The sequence below is a fragment of the Emericellopsis cladophorae genome, assembly GCF_022114955.1.
Source record: "Emericellopsis cladophorae strain MUM 19.33 chromosome Unknown NODE_12_length_473309_cov_116_543296, whole genome shotgun sequence".
Classification (NCBI taxonomy): Eukaryota; Fungi; Ascomycota; class Sordariomycetes; order Hypocreales; family Bionectriaceae; genus Emericellopsis; species Emericellopsis cladophorae.
In genome coordinates, this window is record NW_026250937.1 from 404,768 (window position 1) to 424,758 (window position 19,991).

Here is a 19,991-nt window from a genome sequence, read left to right on the forward strand (position 1 = left end):
TCAAGGAACTCTCTTCTGGGAAGATTCTTCTTTTCGCAGACATATATGCGACATCGAGAGACTGCCGAGAACGGGCCAATAGTTCAGTGCGTGCGTATTTCTGCTTTCAATCATTGGGCTAACTAGCCATGCCATTCCTGGTACATTGACTTGCTCAAGTGTGAAGGGAAACGACGCTTCTCTGTCGCAAAGCTAACGAGCTTGTTGCCTCTGCAGGCGCCATGAGCTGTGTTGACACTGACAAGGCCTGTTCTACTATGGGCAGCGATTACCCTGCGGACAACCCCCATTCCCCTGTGACATCCAGTCTTGTAATTCATGTACCGCGCTGAACCCTTATGTGTACACTATCAGAGTGGTACATACGCCGTGTGCTCATAATCAATATTTCCTTGGATCGACTCGATGCGCTCCGTGCACGTCCCGAAGATGCGATCCCAGAGCCTGGTTTGCTTGCCATAGTTGTGGCTCTTCCTCCAGCCCTTTCGGTGGTGGAGATCGTGGTCTTCCACCACAAGTTCACAATCGAACATCTTGAGCAACCAGGTCATGGTGGACGGCGGTGAAAGGTGGACGCGAATGCCACTGTGGCCCCCGACCTCGGTGTAAGCGACAAACTGGTGGCAAACCCACCACTCGTAGAAGCCCAGCCGAAGTCCAATAGCCCACATGGTCATACCGGCTGCAAACGGCACGGCTACCATGTCGAAGAATTCCTGCTCGTGATCTGCGCTGGGAGAGTTCAGTACGCGCCGACGTTGCTGTCGTGGAAGATGCACTTACTAGGCAGACAGGAGAGCATTGGGATGCTTCGTCAGATGGTGCTTTCTGTGAAACTTCCACAAAAACGAGACATCGTGCATCGCGCGGTGATACCAGTAGAACCAAAAGTCCAGGAAAATAGAATAGAGCCCGATCTGGACGCTCAGTCTTGCCCACCACTGCCAGTCGCTGATGGCATCCGCTGGCGATACCAAGGGGTCGTAGGAGAGGAACACCGCAAGGGCCATGCGCGAGCCCGTCGTCTTGAAAAGGGCGGCAACAACCTTGCCAACGCCCACGTCCGGCACGCCGTCTCGCTCATGCTGGTCACCGTCAAGATATCCCCACGTGTGTCCAAGTCGTCGGAGTACTTGGACCTGGCGGATGACAATGGCATTGAAAGCCATGAAGTACAGCTGGAATGTCGCAAAGGGCCCCAGGTACCCGTAGCCTGTTGCTCTGAGCCATAGCTGGTGGAGGACAATGGGCACGAACGCATCTGTACATGTCAGCCTCCGTGCCGTCATTGACGATACAGGAGCAGCACTCACAACACATGACCCAGATAATCTGCGAGGATTGCGGTAGATGAGGTACTTTCTCCGTCTTCTGGTGCACTGGGACTGGCTCGTCGAGGCTTGTGGGGTACGCATTGAGTGTGTTAATGAGGTGGTGGTAGATGCTCCAGGTGGTCTTGTCTGCCGTTCTCCAAGTCGACTTCATAGAGTCCTGCGGTGCCCGTTTGGAATCCATCTCTGTCGGTATGCTTTAAATATTCTTTTCGTATGCCTACAGTCAATGAGAGAGCTTGAGGACTGTCAGAGGGAGTTCAGATCATGTCAACTATATACCCCGACGTCGGGAGAGGAGGCGGACACTGGATATGCGATGTCCCGCCGACGATGATTGGTGCTCCTGTATCTTGACCAAAAGGATTGTTTATTAATTCGCCTGTCGACCTTCCGGGCTGCGACATTTGAGGCTTCACATGCTGAAAGCTGGTGGAAGATCCCCAGACTTCCGAATCGGGTCACACTTTGCGACCTGCCTGTGGACACCCCACAAGCGTCAACGGGCCCATAGTGAGAGCTTGCACAAGTCTGGAAAACATTTTTGACATGTTTTTAGGAATTGTTGAGGCTTCAACAGATGGTTAGAACCGGTTAGTGGTCATTTTCGAAAGGCAGTAGTTGGTGATCGACCTTGTGGGGTCGTGTGTTGTTACGAGATGCCGAGGCACGATGCTGTTCGTGACGACAAGTGCAAGAGCTGTTCAGTAATCAGAAGCCGTCGGCGACTGAGAACATCTATTCGTCCGCGATCTGATCAACTGACCTTGAGTAATCGGTAGCAGCTGTTCGCGACGAGACGCATAGCCCATCCTACGCAGGCCGCGTGGCCAGCAGCTCCTCGAACTGTGCCCAATTCAGTGAGTCAACACCCAAGGACGAGATACCTGCACCCCCAAGGCTTGGATAGGGCCCAGGGGCTGCGGGGTTGAGTGTCTCATCAATGTCCATGCCAAAATCAAAGAATTGCAGATCGAGCTCCTCCTCCATCTGGTAAAATGAGAAGCCAACACCGGTGTAGGGCTTCTGTGCGTTTTGATCGATACCTTGCCAAGTGTCTTTCGTTACCTCGGCATCCCATACATACTCTGATAGGTGCATAATGTCTTCGAGCCGTTGCAGGGCGGTCTTGTTTCCACCCTGCGCCAAGTAACTAAGCAGTTTGCCTGCCTCTGCAAGTTCAGTAGCAGGATGCGGCGTGTTCTCGACAAATCCATTCATAACGAGAATAAAGGCCGACCAGAAGGCAGCATCAAGGTCGAAGAAGCCGAAGCGAGCTAGCTGGCCTTGTCGCTCCAAAGCTGCTAATATGCGGATGCTCCGCGTTGCCGCCTTTGTGCAGGATTCGCTCAATGCTTGCACTTCAGGCGCAAGTTGTCCTTCTGGGATAGCTTCGACTTTCGCCTTGATTCTCTGCAGATATACCGGGCGTATACAAAGCACGACAGCTTGGAATAGGATCAGATATAGAGTGGCTGATGTCCTCGACAGTTCCAATTCGCTACTTTCGAAGTCCAACGCATATTTTTGCGGGATAGACTTTTCAATGTCGTGAAGACTCTGGAGAATGCTCTGGATCTTTGGTACGAGCTCAGATTCGGATACAGCTGTATTGCTGTACAATGCTGTAATGGTCAGGGTTCTTCCAACTATTGTCGATGCAGGGTCCACTTACATCCCATGATCTCCCCAGTGGTGTGGGCCAGACGCACATTGACGTTGAGAGCCTGTGAAGAGCGAAAGCCCGGAGCGGTTGTGGGAAGCTCTAGTGATATATGACGCGAGTCAACTGCTGGCGGGAGACCAAGATTGGCGGACAGTCGTCTGTCCAGCATGTATGCCGTCCACCACACTCGTGTACGGTGTGCCCTCTCAGAAGGGAGGCATTGTTGCTTACTTGGTTTGAGGGAGCAGCCTAGAGCTAGCGCGAGTCGTACTGCTGTTCCAGACTGGGGAATGAGACGCGAGCAACATCAGAAAGCGTGTGTCGACTTACAAAGAGGTATGCATCATGTCTTCTGTTGCACCACTTGAGATACGCCGTGGCCAGACACAAGATCTCCACCGCGAGTACGCCACATCGCCCCAGTCGATGCACTGCTGGAAGTCTTCGCATAGCTTCGGAGAAGTACGGTGCGCCAGGCATGTCCCCTTGCGAAGCCGTGTCCTGGTCCATCAGCTTGCCCATGGCGATCACTAACAGATACTGTGTGTACCACAATGACGACTCCTGAATCTGGCGGGACTCAGCACTTTGGAAGAACAGTCCTAGAGAGTCCGAGAACGCCCGGGGGTCCATGAAATGCTGTATGGTTCCGTGGTAGGACAGGAAAAGGTCCAGTAGGCGTCGAGACTCCTCTTCATCCGGGACGATCGCCAGCGGCGTTGTCTCTACCACAAGGTCAATGTCGGGAAACCACCCTGTATTTTCCTGGCCGCCAAGAGCTTCGCGGTTCTTTGCAGCATTTTGGTGGAAATCGTGGTCCCTTTTCAAGTGGAAAAGTGATCGCACGCGCGACTCAAAAGCTGGGCCAGAGGCTTGCTCAATTGGAGTGCCAGCACCCGAGGGCTTTGTTGGACTTGGCGGAATGGTTGGTTGTGACGGCGCTTGTGATGTCAGGGAGACAGAGGTTTGATTTGATGCTGGAGTATCACCCTTGATGCTGTCCTCAGATCCTTCGGCAGCTTATCTGCGTCAGTATCCTGCACAATATTCGCTCTCTGTGGCGCACCTCTGGACAATTCGCCACTTTCTAGCTGCTTGATCCGCTGCTCATATCGCTTGACGGTTTCTACGAGCCCCTTGACATAGCTGCACCCCATTAGTCACGAGCCGGAGGGTAGAGTGGTCACAAATGGTACGCACGCTTCGGAATACAGTTTTCTCTCAATGCTGGTGAAGCTGCATGTGACTTTCTGTCTCAAGCACGATCGACACGGGTTGTCCCCAGAGCACTTGACTTTTCTTTGCCTACATCGCTCGCAACTTCAAGTTGAGTCATTAGCGGGGAACACTGCTAGTCAGTCACGCTGAATGAGGCCAGCGCTGCTTACGCATTCGAAGATCGTGACCCTGGCCCTTGGGTAGCGTCACGTGCACTAGCCATCGCGTGGAATTGAATGAGGTTTTGCGAAGCTATCCAACGAGGTGTCAGGCCACTATGCGACGCGAAAGAGTTTGGTGCATCATGTGCCATGTGGTGATGAAGGTGCTGAGTTTGCATCGTCAGCGACGACGGCACTTCTCCACTTCGTTAATTCTACATACCCTGTGGCGCAGATGACTGGATACCAGGCATATGTGAACTGTAATATCAAAAACGGAGCCAGAGACAATATGCTAAAATATTCAGTGGCTTGTGGCCTTATCTGATCTTCCGCGTTTCTGAGACAGCTTCCATCTTATTCTGATGGTCGAGATGTGTTATTGTTGCAAATCACAGGGTTAGTTAAAACGTCAACAGGAATTTTCCAAATCCAAACAGAATACAAATTAAACTTTTCGAAGAACTGTCGAGATCTTCATCAAATCCAAGCGAGAAAGCCCTGATAATAATACGAACATAGATAAACTCATGAATTCTCCAGGACAAACACATGCTTATGTAGGGGAGGCTCGGCTATCAAATGCCACAGGTAGGTCAGAAGTACTAGTCCGCCAGATGGGCTAGCATGGGACGCAGACTCGAGTCAAAGTTAATTCTTACAAGTTGATGTTTGGAATTTGTCTAGGGACTATCAAAAGTTAAATTCGCGAATCGAAAGTCTATTATCGAACCCTATATATTTGCGTCTGCCGGGTGCCCTTCCGTCTATCGATGGACCCCTGAATTAGTTCGGGATGTTTGACCGAGATAGTATTGACCAGAGGCCGACATGGAGGCTCCAGGCTGTGTTTATTTGACTCCAGCCTGGAACACTTGCCAAATGCATTGATACGCTCGACTCTGCTTGATGTAGACGATGCTCTCTGGTTTCATGGCCTTTTATGAGTGTTTTCTGCTGGCTCCACTGTGTATCAACGTCAAGCACTGTCCTACAGTCTACCACCTTTGCACCAATGCATGCCTTAATTGATGGCCATTGGCATACACATTGAAATATCTTCTATCTCCCCGAGTTCAAATATCTGACGCTAGTGGAGTCTGCACGACCCCTATGCACTTGATCTCGACGTCAGTATAGCCCGGCAGGCTTTTGACGCCAACACATCTGCGAAAAACGGGTCAGTTCTCCGAGAGGAACTTGTGTCCACAAATGAGCGAAACTTACGTTCGCACCGGCTTGATGGAGCCCCAATACAGCTTGTAGACTGCGTTCACCCTGTCGAAATCGTCCATATCGGTGATGTAGACATTGACTTCAATGACATCGTCAAGACTCGATCCAGCAGCTTCAAGTATTGCTTTGAGGTTCGCGATACACTGGTGCTAGTTCTTGTTAGCCTTTCTGTCTGGAACTCCAGAGACATGGACTGACAGTTCGCTGTTCGATAGGACCTTTGACAAAATCCTCAGTATCGGGGCTCTTTCCAATAGCGCCGGAGGTATAAACGAGGCCGTTGACGACCATACCTTGGCTGCTGACGCCAGGGCGCGCGCCGGCCGCCTTGGGGGTCATCACAGGCGTTCTAGTGATCGCCATCGCCAATCGTTAATAGTAAGCAAGGGGAGATTGCTGATGTTTGATATGATGTTGAAAGAATTTTATTTGTGGTCAGTATAGATCTTATAAACTCTGCTATGCCTTGCCCGGCATGTGGGACCCCTCGAGAATCTTGTCGGGATGTCTTCCGATCTGTCAGTGTTTTCACATGAAACATGCCGAAATATATGATACCAAATGCGAGTATAGTGCGGCAAGGGTGTATGGAGACTGAAAGTCAGGAAGGAGAGGGGCTACAGGGGCCAGGTTTTCTAGACATCGGAGTCAAGACACACTTGAAGCGGCTTTATTGTTGAGATGCCGTCTCCCATGGGCATCTTGTGCTCCAACTGTCTATACGAGATCACGATGTGTGTTTGGGTGACTTAAGAACTGGGCACTCAGTTCTCTGCGAATGAAAATGTTAAGATGAATATTATCAAATTTAATGAAGTAAAGAAGCCAGACGCCCCTTCTAGTTGTGACACGATTATTGGTATACAGGCTCAAGGCTTTTTTGCCTCAGCATTCGGTTCAGGTGCTCGAACTGCTCTTCCTCGTATGGAGCTGGGTGCGAGTGCTCATAAGGTTACGAAGATTCTTCAGGACAAATACGTCGCGGCTGATTTTGCGATCAAGAGCTTCATCGCCGTGCTGGAAAAGTTTTACTTTAAGCCACCGGCAGCGTCAAGCTCGATCCTAGGCCAAGACGCGCCCGCTGAAGTGGATGCTGATATGATTAGAACGACACACTCAGGTCCAGCTTCAGCGTTGCAACAAAGCGTAGTCTCTCCGATTATATACACAGGGACAGCTTTTCTTCTGACAGTGCACGTGAGGATACAGCTACCTCGCAGATGGGAGTCGACTCGCCGTGCGAAGCAAGCTTTACTTCTGGCGTAATGTGTATTGGAGACTGTGAGGACGATGTATATGTGGTAACAGAAGACAAGATGGGCAATTCTACTTTGAACTAGATGCCCTCGACCGGTTGAATCTCACGATGGACTGCGAGAGTGAACCGAACCATCAACAAATGTCATAGCACTGTTAGAGGATACGTCACCAACAGTTGGGCGAGTCAATGTGGGAACAGAATTACCAGTGAATCACAGTCATGTAGTTTTGATCAATGATTACGCCCTTTGGTGTGTGTACATCGCTGTACCATCCGAGCAGTCCAGTGCTCGAGTGCGCAATGACCTGACTCGAATCATCGCAAAGCAACACGAGCAGCGGAAAACCAACATACCCCAACTTTCATTGAATGATTAATCACTCGTCTAGAGGATATGTTTGTGAATGGCTATAATTTGTCCCTCGCTTTAGGTACGTTCAGTGTTTCGGAGTCCTTAGTTCTGTAGCGCACGGAGGTTATGAGCCAATCATGATCGCCGGCATGCCTTGATTGGGACATGGCTCTTGGTGACCTCCTTCGACACCGTATTGACATGTGCTCAAGATACATGTATCAAGCCAGGCATGACCATCATCTCGATCATGGATCTCGCATCAGGCGGTAACCCTGGTCAGAAACAAATCTGTCAACATGAAAGAATATTCGCTATCCAGAAGGCAGCATGACCACATACAAATTACAAACCCAACGCCAACAGCAACAGCAACACCCCTTCCTAGTTGCCCAAACCATCGTGATAAAAAGGCACGACTTCAACTACTCCCCAGTTGCCCATTCCCGCGCCATCCAAGACTCCATGCGCCACAAGCCTTTTTCGGCCCAGATCTGTTCCTGCTGCTTCCGCGCAGCCTCCGCGTCAAAGCGGTATCTCGCGGCTAGGTACTTCGCTCCGGGCACGTACTGCCGGACTGCACGCAATGCGCGGGTCTCTTTGTCTTTCTTCTTGTCCGACATGGGGAGTTTTCCGTCTGCAGTGCCGTGCATTTGTCCGACATCCAGAAGTGAACGACACGCGCGCAGCCCATGGGCCGGTTGAGCCCGTGCATCCGTTGCCCAGCCGTACATTGGCTCCGCGCTATCCTGAGACTTGGTCTCACGATATGTGATCCATCCATCTTGCTGCTTCGACCAAACGTATTGCTCTCCCCTCCAAACGACAGTTTCATAGGGATGCGCATGGGCTTCCACAAGTGCCTCAATCTGCATGCCGATGTCGTTTTCGCATTTGATCACCCTCTCTAGATCGTCAACCCTCGCAGAGATCCCCTTTGAAAGGTGATTCACCTGCCTCCGCCAGGGATCAAGGTCAACGGCACCCTCAGCATTCTGGACAGCGTGATAAAAGGGCACCCCGCGACGAAACTTTAAAGACACGCGGCCGAGAGACTTCCATAAATGGAATCCACTTTTGGTATCCTTAATGTGCTTGAGATTCTTGATCGAGGCGTGGGCTAATAGATGCTGGAGCATGTCGAGTTGATCGCGCGTGACTTCCAGCTGAGCTAGCAATCTTGTCTTCTGCATGCGCTGCTGCATCTGGACTCCCGGGCCGTCTGAGAAGGCTTCTTTCTTCGTTTCTTTGATGTCTCTCAATGACTTAATGGGGGTTAGATGGATGTGTGGGTTGTATGTCACACGCAGTGAATTGTCATCGGCGCAGTACTCGCGGCTGTCATTTGAGCTGTCCAGATCAGCTTCACAGGAAAGCTTGTCTAGACGGCTCTGAATGTCAGAAAACCAATCCTTTGTGTTTATGCTCTCTGTAGCTGCCAAACCCAATTGATTAATGGACATTTGAAGGTTATATCGTACAGAGCCGTGCAGGTGAACGAGGTCGATCAGCGTGGTCTCGCCACGGTTCTTCGGAACAATCAAGATGTCGGGATCTAGAACCACCGTAGATCCTTTAAATCCAGGGGAGCTCGAGAACTCGTACGTCTTGGTGTCCCAGAAGTCTCCAAGCGGTAGAACATTTTGGAAGATCGAGGTGATGTTGTGCGTGGGATCCTGATCGCCCTGGGCGACCCAGGCATTGCCAGAGCCGAAAGCCCGAAAGCTCGAAAGAGAGATCATGCCACGGTGCATGGCGGACAAATCGTCAAAGAGGGGCAGGGGCTCTGAGACGAGGTCGGTCGGGGCGCTGTATGAGACAGTCCCATCGAGGAACGGTTCGTTGTAATATGCTTGCTGTTGACGAAATGCAAACGGATCTCCGTATATGAGACGGTACGGTAGCCACGCTGAGCCAGCAGCCAACGACAAGAGTAGGATGGCGTATAAGGTAATGGCGAGGCAGTTCAACGCCAAGTTGGGACTCCATGGAAAGTTGCCAGGATCTGGGGTTCCCGGCACCCTATCGCGGCCACCAGGCATGTCAGGTTGCTCAGATGACTCCCGTTCCTCCCGATTCTCCCGACCATCTTCTTTTCCATTGTTACTTCTTTCGTCTTTAGAAAGGCCTCTCCCGTTTTCATGCTCTTTGTGTCTGGCACGCTCCCCACTGTTCGACGAAGGACGCTCTCTCTGTACCTCGGATTCGTCCTCTACTCGAGCCTGTTGATGATTTTGGCGCCTCTGTGCCCTCCTTCCTCGGGGCGGTGTCTCGGAGTCACAAGGCTTATTATTTCCTTGCTTCTTACTATCGCTATTGTGGCCCAAATGTACTGGTACATCCAGGGTTTCCTGTGTACGGTTACTGCCTCTAGCACTTTGGCACCTTGGGGGACTTGGACCAACCTCACGGCTATGACCTTCTGCGGCAGCGTCCATGTTGACCAAGAGCACTTCTCCCCTTATCGTCGTTGATCCGTCTTGCCGCTGAAGTTGTGGTTCTGGCTTGTTCTGAGCGTCACGAGATGTACCTTTGAGCTCGCGGCACCAGTCATCCTGATGATTCCTCCGCTGCATCTGGTCAGATGGCTGTACCGAGTGCTTCGACTTGAGACGCCGAAAAGCCGAGGCTTGTATGGGTGCTGGCGTTGAAATAGAAGTTGCATTCAGGCCCGGCCTTTCGTCTGGGGTAGCAAGTGGCAGTGATTCAAATGCAGAAGTTGACCGAGTTGAGTACGTCAAAGGGTGGACAGTCGTCGTAGGATGACCGCGATATGCAATACCGGATTGATTCACTGGATCAGACTTGGCCTTTTCGTCTTTCACTGTTCGATGGACTTTGCCGGGAGTAGCTTGACGTTTGCTATCAGCAATCCTCTTTTCTTGCTTCATCTGCGCTCGGCGCGCTTTGTCGAAGTACTCAACTATGACTTTATTAGCACGCAAACAATCAAGCTTCGGAAATACCCACGAGCGTTTGCGCTGAGTAGCGGGGATTCTGGCATCATCTTCCTCGTGCTCCGCGTTGCCCTTCGCGTTGCAGGAGACGGGAGCTGCGTGCGCTCGCCTGGTGTGCGGAGACCTATCTTGCTACAAGCTGTGTTTGCGGCGTCATCTGCGGCAAATTGGCTATGGTAAGCCATGACAGAAGTTGAGAGTGTGTTAAGGGTGGATAAACCGTCGTGTGGGTATCACTACGAGGTAGCAAGCTACATGGGAGTCGTTCGACAATGTCAAAGGCTTCTGCGGCACAATGCGAATTGAGTTTGTGAGAAGAAAACACCCCTCGAAATGAAATCTGCTTGTCTATTTAATTAAATTCCGTTACCCTTTGTCGATGCGTGATTGAGGAACTGGCATTGCCCGGAACGCCCGTGCGTTTGAATCAGAGTTGAGGGACAATGACGGATTCACGAGCGCATGTGTGACGTGAACTGGTCCGCGCAACGGCTAGCGTTGATTAACAAAGCTCTTCAGGGCAAATACATGGAAATCAGTTCCAAAAGTAGAATATAAAAATCAAGTCTAATCCGCCATTGTTGTATTGGCGTGCATGTAGCTTCTTGTCTGGCGTTTGACAAACGCATGCCGCACTTTGGGGCAAACTCGCCCGCAGCTCTCTTTGATTACCAGTGCCTTTAGACGCCATTTGCTTTGATTGGATTCTTTCAACGGTATTGCCATTGAACTTGGGGTTGCTCTTTGAGGAACAGATTTATTGGCCATGTGACAATGGTTGAGGGCTTTTCTTCTTTGTGCGCATCATGTCGCCTAGACGAGCCAGGCGCCATCGTATGCTAGGATCGTAAAGTCCACCAGAGCCACCATCGCGCTCGCCGTCCGAATGGTCGAAATATCGATGTTCATGCTTCGGCCTTACGCTAGGCAGCCGGGCTCTTCTCCTCTAGCGCAAGGTTGCTCTGGTCGCGAGGCTCTGCCAGCGGCGAGGACTCGGTCGGCGGCGGAGAGACCGGGGCCTTTGGCGCTTGCTGTCGCGCTGCCGATGTGCTTAAGGGATCTATCACATCCAGAGGTCGTTGTTCTAGCCATGGTAACCGGAACGGGGCGGACGAGGCTGGCGTCGTTGCTCTCTGGAGGGACGCGACGCATCGCGGGCATTGCGTTCGAATGAGGAGTCGCGGCATCATGGTCGATGGCATATCGAAAAACGAGGCTGGCTAACTGCCTATCCAAAGGGCACGGACGGTCTAGCAATATTGTGTGTGCCTTGCGGTCAGCGTCTGTGCGGCCGCATACCATGAGGCCAGCTTCTCTTGGCAACAAGGCCAGGTGATGCTCAAGCTAGAAACACAAAGAAATCATCAGACCGATGGCCGGAATCGTGATTATCTTGAATCCGAATGATTTAACCTTCAAAATTCTCAAGGCACGCACCAGCTCAGGGTCGCATTACGGTCGACACGACGGGACGCCGACACGGATGGACAGACGCAAAGCTCAGCGCATGCAGATACCGCCGCCTCGTCAGGCTGCATGCCGGCAGCTTCTGGAATCTGCGACCTTCATCTGAAGACCTCCAGTATTGTCGTATCGAGATGCAGCCTCCGGCCGTATGGGCCGTGGCGCACCACCATGCATGCCATGCAATGTCCAGGCCAGACTGCCGCTGCTCATTTCCTCGCCCCTTGACAACTACAAGCCTGGCAATAGTCTCTATTTTGGGAACTACACGCCTTGTAGCCATGTTTCATTGTAAGAATTTCCTGCCGTAATTTAAAAATTTTCGCATGATCTGCACCTGGGAGCCTGACCGAACAGTTCTCAGCGTGCCCTTTCTTCCCACCGTCCAAGGCGGGCATACTCTGACAGCCCCTTTCTTCAAAAGCATGGCAATATGTCTCCGATAGCGGTGCCCATGGCCGGTAGGCGTTTGTTGCGTATTTGAAGCAGTCTCAGTAGATCAACGTTTGCTTGGGGGCAGTGCTTCACATGGATGAGCAGCCACGGCTCACGGTCACAGGAATTTTGGTCGGCTCAACTTGTCAAATTACGAAGCACACATCTTCTTTTGCAGTCTTGTGGATCCTCAATATGCAGACGGCATTCCGCTAAGGTCTTGTCTGCCCCGTCCTTCGGGTTCCTCCCCGGCGCATCTTGTCCCCCATGGCTGTCTTGATAAAGACGGGGCTGTGGCTTACATCCCCCTCTATCCCTACCATTCATCGGTTACTCCATTGCCACCTATTTTTCTTCAAACTGACTACCAAGTCCTTCGAGGCTGTCTGACGCGGTCTCCGAATTAGGATCGGAACCACGCTGGCTGGGCGCGGGAGAGGAAGGTCTTGTGTCGCCGTCCCCTTCGGCTTCCATGCTGTCGAAAGATCCCGCTGGATCAGAAACTGCCAGGCTTTTGTTTGTTGCGGCGGGTCTCTGAGTTCTCTTTGGGGGAGTGTTGGCTTGGTTTTGGGCGTCCTTTCCGTCGGACTGTTCGGTCTTGTGAGAAGTCATTGCTGCTTGAAAAGAGTAAATTTGAGGTGCTTTCGGTACTAGATATCGTTCAGTGCCTCTTTTTCAAAGACCTTGGTTTGTTTTCAAACATCTGGCGACCAGCAATGACTTACTAGGTGTTGGAGGCTGCGCTGCGCTGCTCTGGGTGGCTTGCAAGGAGCAGAGATCAATCCTCCAGACTTAAGTATCGGGTCCGTATTTATACTTTCGGGAGGCCTAGGAGACAATTCGACTCTAGCTCCAGCTGACATACATTGCGCTAGAAGTTGCCAACATTTTGATCATCGCGCGCACAGCCCAACAAGACTAGGACCACTTCACGAAAGTTGGCACTGAACGTCCGGGCAGTCGACCGCAGGCTCTGCTACGGCACGTCTGGACCCCCTGCCTGTTACTAAGTTGCATATTCTAGATTAAAAAAGTGACGTACTGCATGGGCCAGGCCTTCAGACGGGTCATATCCGTACCGCCCCTTGCACTTTCGGTACTGCTATCCTTGTTAATTTCAATAGCCCCATGTTCGCACATTCCTATTGCTTGTCATCTTGTCTCTTTCCTCGAATAATCTAAGCCTCCAAAGGATATCTCGACCGGATGCGTCTCTCTGTCACCCGAAGTTTGATCCTGTATATGTCAAGTACCTGACCCACGCCCTACCATCGTCGGTCAACCGATCACGGGGCCCCACGGTCAGAGTGTATCTTTCGGTGCTTCCAAAGATTTAGCCCCTTACTTTATTTCTCCCAGGCAAACGCCCAAATTTCCAAGGGATCCTCACGCCACGCCTAGGCCGAATCCTTACAATGGCCTCATGTCTGTTCACTATTTCGGACCAGACGTGGGTGACTCGTGCGCAGGTCAAAGCTCTCGGCGCAGTGATTGTCCAATGATCAAGCCCCGGGATCTACGCTCCATTCCGCACATCTGTTGCTTTACTCTATTCTCTTGGCCTTTGGTTGGGCGGGCGCAGTTGTGAGGCATGTTGTCGGCTCCGCAAGGGGCACTGACTCTGGCGGCCGACTTTTTCGTTCATACTACAGTATACGAGCAACCAGTGGCTGCATAATCACATGGACATCAAACCAGGAGGAAAGATATCGACAGGCCCATGGGCTTTCTGGCGTTGCCCGTGGTCGCTAGCGTGCAAGAATACATCAGGGGCTGTTGACTGGACCCACCTGGCTGATACCTGCACAAGCTCGCGCCATGTATACGTGCATGCACTAGACCGAAGGGCGCGGACGGGGCCAATCGGATGTAAAGGCAGCTTTCTTACTCAGTAGGCATACCAAGGTGGCGCTGCGGGAGAAGTCAGGACGATCGTAGGGGCCTGTTGGTACGGGGGGTCAACTGACCTTGTCCCTGCCAAAGAAAGCGAAGGGTATGGTGGCATCTGAAACGCGGTCCTCGACTCTTGTCTGGCCTTGATATTTCTTTGATGAAAATGCTCTTCGTTTCTCCACTATGATGAACCGCGTTCGCCATTAGCTACAGACATTACGTTGGCCGTCTACATGCAATGTATGGCACATGCATGCAGTCAAAGCCCAGTTGCAAGATGGTCTAGTCATGGAAGCTACCTTGACTTCGTCGCTTCTCTCGAGCCTGGAAAATGTAGCATCGCTTCCCATAACCGCTGCCGTGTAGTTTTTGCCACTGGGCCGATACTTGAGAGCATTGTGTTCACCTCACCATGAATTCCAACTTCTTGACCTCAACTAGGAGGAATCGGCTTTTGGACCAGCCGAGGTTGACTTCCCTTCAGAAAACTGTGCACCGATGCCCTCTAGGTCGATCGTAGCGCTATCTGATCCCGATGCCGATTCGAAATTGAATCGGCTCTGCGTAGTTGACACAGTTGAGCGTTGATCTCCTTGGGTCGTGATCGGCAGAATGTTGCAAGTCGAGAGCTGCACACTCATACTGGCGGAATACATCTCGCTGCTCGCTTTGTTTGTATCTTGCATCCTCGACGGATAGGGCTATCCTCTCGATCGTTCTTTGATGGCTCTTCGTCTTGCACGCGCTGCTGAGTAGGACACTGGAGCTTCTTGTGCTGTAGGCTCTGTTAGCAGGACTCAGATTCACTGAAAGGGTTAATAGTCTGGCCTCGTGGAGTGCTTTGGAGCTTCACAGCTTGCTTGTATCACGACTCCGGCGGCGGCGATTTAGCGGCGAAATGCTAGGCACGTGGTGTTACGGCTACTCTCCTCACAAATCTCGAGATTCGTCGCTGTCTAAGAACACAAATACTTATAATAATCTATGTAAACCCACATGACTACTTGCTTTCATAGATAATGTACGCAGGGGCTTGCCGTGTATCGCCGCATGGTAAGTTCTGGTCGTGACTCGTCCCTGTACGCTGACACCGATGCAGCTTGCAGTCGCCTTAAATTGATCCTATACGTACGTACTTTGAAGTAAATAGCACTTTTGGTCAGAAGCAGTGGCATTGCCTTGGGTTGTTATTGGATCTCAGCCCTGTCTAAGCCCCTGACTATGTTGCCTTCACGCCAGCAAAGGACACAGGCGAACCAGATCACGCCCGAAAACATGAAGATCCCTTTACCGCCTTTCCTACTGTAAAGGTAAGGAACTAGGATTCAAAGATTGGCCACAAACAAGGCTACCTGCCACAGAATAGTTCAATTACGACAGATCTCAGTATGGGTTGCATCGACGGTTTGTTGGAGTTGCGGTGTGGAAGTAGCCGCTACAGTTGCGAGGCGTCATGCTACTGATGACAAAGCATCTGAGCCATGAGAGTGGCAGGATGACATTTTGAATGGTGACACACGCTGGCCGGTCGCGAGTATCCGATCAGCTACAATGAGAACATGAAGGGTGCGCCGGATGTCAAGCGTCCCCGGACAGCGATCCGACCACAGCTTATTGTTGGTTTTCGGTATCGCTAGTCTAAGGGTATCTCCGCCACTGGGTCCCCTAGGCCAACGGAGAACCACAGCACGGGCACGAATTGTCGCGTTGACCTTGAGGGAAATCAAGACAGACTGAGAGTGGTCTACTGGTTTTTTCCCTGTGATGCTGGGCTTTTCGGCCGTAGATCGGGCAGCTTTTCTGCACATGTACCGTCCCCGACGGATTTTGTTGATGATTGGGGGGTGGTGCACCAGATATTTGGGCCGAGTTGTCGTATCGTGATTGGCTCTGTTGCGTTGAGCGGTGAGATTCATCGCCGCAGCCTTGAGTCCTCGACCCACATCATCACACGCCCTCGTCCTAAGCATCGCCCCAAAGGCCAGGGCCTATATGTAGGCCCAGCCGCCAGGCGTGGGTCTTTGTGACGTGACACACATGGCCTCGAATACGGGAGTATCTGACCTGTCAGTTCTGAGCGTCACCACGTGTCGCGATGTTCGCAAACAGGAAGTGGGGTGCAAGGAATTTGACATGGTGGCGCAGCTACGCTTGCTTGGTCCATGTTGTTGTTTTGTCGGACATGCAGCAGCACAACTAAATCCCCGTCTTTTGAGTTACGGGTCGCTCTACTCTCTAGCAATGCCTTTTACAATGCTAGTCCGGCGGTATTTGGACAATAGTTCTGCCCCAACAGTGCTTCGCGGTTCGTAATGACGGCGATGGGCCGTCAGCCTAATTAGTGGGTTCTCCATTTGGGAAACCGACGCTAGGCTCAATTCGGAAGCGCGGTTAATCGTCGACAGGATTGCGTCCGGATGTTAATTATCAGCTGTTGAACTGATAAGCAGCTGTCCTCTGAGGACCCGTGGCTAAAGACTGGATTGATTGACCATTCTCCCAGTTGATGATTGTGCAATTGAACTGCAAAACTCGACTCATATCATCAACCATTCGATCCTCGTGCGGCTATGCCATCTTCGCCGGTCCAAAAAAGGCATCGCGCATCGCGCGCATGTGATTTTTGCCATGGCAGAGGGCTGAAATGTCGCTGGGCGTCGGGGAGAAGCAGCCAGTCTTTAGACATACGGGAAAGCTGCCTCACCTGCGTCGACTACGAAGTGGAGTGCTTGACGAATCGACCGATTCGGAAAAGAGGGAGGAAACCGGCGGTACGGAGACTGGACGAGCTTGAAGACGGGCTCGATGCTCGAGAGCAGCGCTCGGGGCTCAGGTCACTGCATATCGTGCGGCGGCTATTGCGAATCTACCTGGATACCATGCACCAGTGCTAGTATTACCTGCCCCTTTCATAAATCTGCAGAGGCAAAGGCAGGGCTAAGACCGACTACATAGCTTCCCGTTCCTCCCGGAGAATGACCTCCTGATGCGTTGGGAAAACGGCATTCCCGATGCTCACTCGCCGTCTTACATGCTGCTCATGGCTCTCTGCGCGGTGAGCGCCCAGACGACCGCTCTGGATGCAGTCTTTGAGTCCGCGTTGCTCGATGGCCCTCCCGTACCTGACTGCGATAGGTATTTCTCCGAGGCCGTTTCCAAAATACCGGAACGCTTTGTACAAGCACAGGACCTCGACTACCTACGATCATTCGGCCTCTTGGCAGTGTACTCGTTGCGACGCGGCAACCACGGCGATCTGCACCGGTACCTTGGGCTATATCATGCCTCGGTGGCCCAGAACGGCTTCCATGACGAGAGTCGCTGGCCCGACGACATTTCAATGTCCGAGGTGGACGATCGACGGCGGCTCTTCTGGTGCGTCTATCGCCTGGAGATACACTCTGCCTGCGTACTTGGTCACGTCGTGCGCTTGCCGGAAGCGCAGGTCTCCGTCCTCTACCCCAGGATCACTCCAGCCATGGACCCAGAAACACACATCTGGACTGCCGGGTGGGACTACATCACCGACCTGTTCCGGCTTCTGGAGTATGCCATCTTCTGCCTGCACGGGTGCAAAACCCGCAAGCCGCTGCTCGCCGTGCTCTCCGACCGACCCTCGCCTACTACGTTACTGGACAGCTTGACGCGACTCAAGGCCAGCAAGTCGCGGATATTGCTTGGACTGGGCGACGCCGACAACGACTTTCAGAGTAACCGGTGCAAATACATGGCAGTTCAAATCACATGTACAGAGGCGCTCGTGAGCATCATGGCCCTCCTGTACTGCCAGGCCCCTGCCCACGAGGTGATGGAACTCGCCGAGAGATTCTTGGAGGAAGTGACAAGGGCACCTCTCATCATATTCAAGGTCGCCAGCAGCCAAATTGTCCATCAACTGCTTGGTGTCGGCCACATGCTATCCAATGCCTCGCGGTTCGACAATGGTCGGCACCGGTCCGAGGCCAAACGACTGATTGCGTTCCTGGGGGATCTGGTGAGGAACTTGGAGCATGACATTCCCTCTGCTGCCAAGGCCGGCGAGCGATTGCTCAAGCTGGCGGAAGCCACTTTGTAATCCACATTTCAGGGCGGGATGGAGGAGTTCAGAGTGGCGGCAAGGAACACAGACACGACAGTATGAATAACCCTCCTCTAGATCGTGATCCCATTTCACAATACCTCCATAGGCGTGAACCGCACCTCATCCACTCTACTCCTGCGCAATCACCGCCGTCGCCATATACTCCTGGTAGGCGCCAGTAGACCATCGCCGGATTCGCTTGCCGTACACAATCACGACGAGGAACGAGCATGTGCAAGCCAGCGAGATCATCGCGGCCGTTATGAAGCAGTTCTGCAGCCCCTGCGTCGTCCACCACGGCGTGATGGCGTAGCTGAATCCAAATCCGATCGTGTTACGGATCAGCATGACGGACACGGTCGTCTCTCCCGCAATCTCCTTGAAGCAGTCGACGTTGTAGCTCACCGCGATCGAACCACCTGCCACGCAGCCAAATGTCAGCATTCCCAGCCCAAAGACAAGGCCGACCCAGTGCACTTGATGGTAGGCCCCGACACCCCAAGTGATGAGGCCAGCGGCGGACACCACACCGGATACGGCGAGGACCCAGAGACGTTGCTCTGGCTCGCGAATGCCCATGTTTCTCCGCGCGAGCTGCAGCGCGATCCAGTCGGCCGCGTTGCCAGACCAGAGCGACGCGATGGCGGCGCCGATAATGGGACCGGCGTAGACGCAGCCGACCTGGGCCGCCGACCAGTTGTAGGGCGCTCCGCTCAGAACAGGGCTCGCAGTCCCGTTCAGAACGTTGTACCATGCCAGGTTGATGCCGTAGAGAAACCCGGCCCACGCGACGGTGGGGAATCGAAAGATCATGAGGATGGGTCGGTAGGTCATTCGCAGCATGTCGAGGTTGGTAGGTCGCCCCGGCAGGACTTTGAAAAGTCCATAGCTGCTCCATCCTGCGTTGATATTTCGATACGCGGTGACGGAGCGCGTGGATGAAGTTGCTCCAGTTGCTGTCGTCGGGGCTTCCTTATCTGAAGTTGTCTTGTCATCATTTCCCACCACGCTCTGACGCGCGGAAACACCAGCACCTGGGTTCTCGCCCTCGATGGAGCTGTCGCGAAAGTAAATCGTCTCCTCCATGAAGAAGAACATGACCACAAAGCACACGGCGCAGACAATGGCTCCGAAATGCATAGTCCATCGCCAGCCGTAGGCATCATTGAACCATCCGGCCACAAGCGGTGCGAGGAAGTTGGACCCAAACAAGATGAAGACGTACAGTCCCATGTACGTCCCGCGGTTGTGGGCAAAGAAGAGATCAAAGACGGTCACCTCGCACAGGGACTCGATTGGCGAGACGATGATGCCGATCAACACGCGGTGGGCGAACCACTCGCCGGCAGAGGAGGAGTATGCGGTCCATACCATCATCGGCACTGTGAGAAGCATGGTGATGAGATATATACCGCGACGTCCGTATGTGAGGGCAACTGGCTGCCAGACCAGACACGCCCAGCCAAAGAACAGGAACATGAGGCCAGTGCCCTGTACCAGGTTGGCCGTCGAGATACCAGTATCCGCTGTGATGTCCGCGAGCACAGAGTACTGGAGTGATGTCGCGATGCCAGTGCCCAGGACGTAAAGGTACGCCATGCTGACGGCGAGGAGCTTGCGGCGGTACGTCCAGTTCAACGGGTCATTGGGGTCCGTGCTCGGGCGAGGGACCAGGACAATGTCTTTGTGGGAGGCGTCGTGAACACTGGATGATACGTGGCCGCCAACGTCGACAAGACAGACTGTCCCTGGCACATGGTCGTGATCATGCTCAGGCCCTGTCATTTTGGGGTTTGGTGTCTTGGTGATGGGCAGAAAGGTTGGGATGAGGGAACGAGCTGGGATTGAAGTGTGAGCACGCAGAAGACTAGACTGAAGGAGATGTCTTTGTGATATACGTCTGCCCTCATCTAGTGCGATGGGCACCGAGCTGGCT

General features: G+C 52.7%; 5 protein-coding genes across 5 annotated transcripts; 1 reads left to right on the plus strand and 4 right to left on the minus strand.

Moving 5' to 3' along the window:
* Nucleotides 1-350: 350 nt before the first annotated feature.
* J7T54_003656 (Alkylglycerol monooxygenase-like protein) lies at nt 351-1,515 on the minus strand (the record flags this gene model as incomplete). The annotated part of the gene is made up of 3 exons (XM_051505161.1): nt 351-732; nt 784-1,261; nt 1,314-1,515. 3 exons carry the CDS (start codon nt 1,513-1,515, stop codon nt 351-353), a joined length of 1,062 nt encoding a protein of 353 aa, XP_051363499.1.
* Nucleotides 1,516-2,144: 629 nt separating this feature from the next.
* On the minus strand, nt 2,145-5,951 carry J7T54_003657 (uncharacterized protein; the record flags this gene model as incomplete). Its single annotated transcript, XM_051505162.1, has 11 exons — nt 2,145-2,938; nt 3,007-3,058; nt 3,328-4,016; nt 4,064-4,143; nt 4,198-4,247; nt 4,307-4,317; nt 4,386-4,467; nt 4,600-4,615; nt 5,496-5,543; nt 5,604-5,761; nt 5,811-5,951. The coding sequence occupies 11 exons, from the start codon at nt 5,949-5,951 to the stop codon at nt 2,145-2,147; spliced, it is 2,121 nt and encodes a 706-aa protein (XP_051363500.1).
* A 1,699-nt stretch (nt 5,952-7,650) lies between these two features.
* Nucleotides 7,651-9,267, minus strand: J7T54_003658 (uncharacterized protein; the record flags this gene model as incomplete). Its single annotated transcript, XM_051505163.1, has 2 exons — nt 7,651-8,616; nt 8,707-9,267. The coding sequence occupies 2 exons, from the start codon at nt 9,265-9,267 to the stop codon at nt 7,651-7,653; spliced, it is 1,527 nt and encodes a 508-aa protein (XP_051363501.1).
* A 7,693-nt stretch (nt 9,268-16,960) lies between these two features.
* Nucleotides 16,961-18,049, plus strand: J7T54_003659 (uncharacterized protein; the record flags this gene model as incomplete). Its single annotated transcript, XM_051505164.1, has 1 exon — nt 16,961-18,049. The coding sequence occupies one exon, from the start codon at nt 16,961-16,963 to the stop codon at nt 18,047-18,049; it is 1,089 nt and encodes a 362-aa protein (XP_051363502.1).
* Nucleotides 18,050-18,184: 135 nt separating this feature from the next.
* Nucleotides 18,185-19,840, minus strand: J7T54_003660 (uncharacterized protein; the record flags this gene model as incomplete). The annotated part of the gene is made up of 1 exon (XM_051505165.1): nt 18,185-19,840. One exon carries the CDS (start codon nt 19,838-19,840, stop codon nt 18,185-18,187), a length of 1,656 nt encoding a protein of 551 aa, XP_051363503.1.
* Nucleotides 19,841-19,991: the final 151 nt, after the last annotated feature.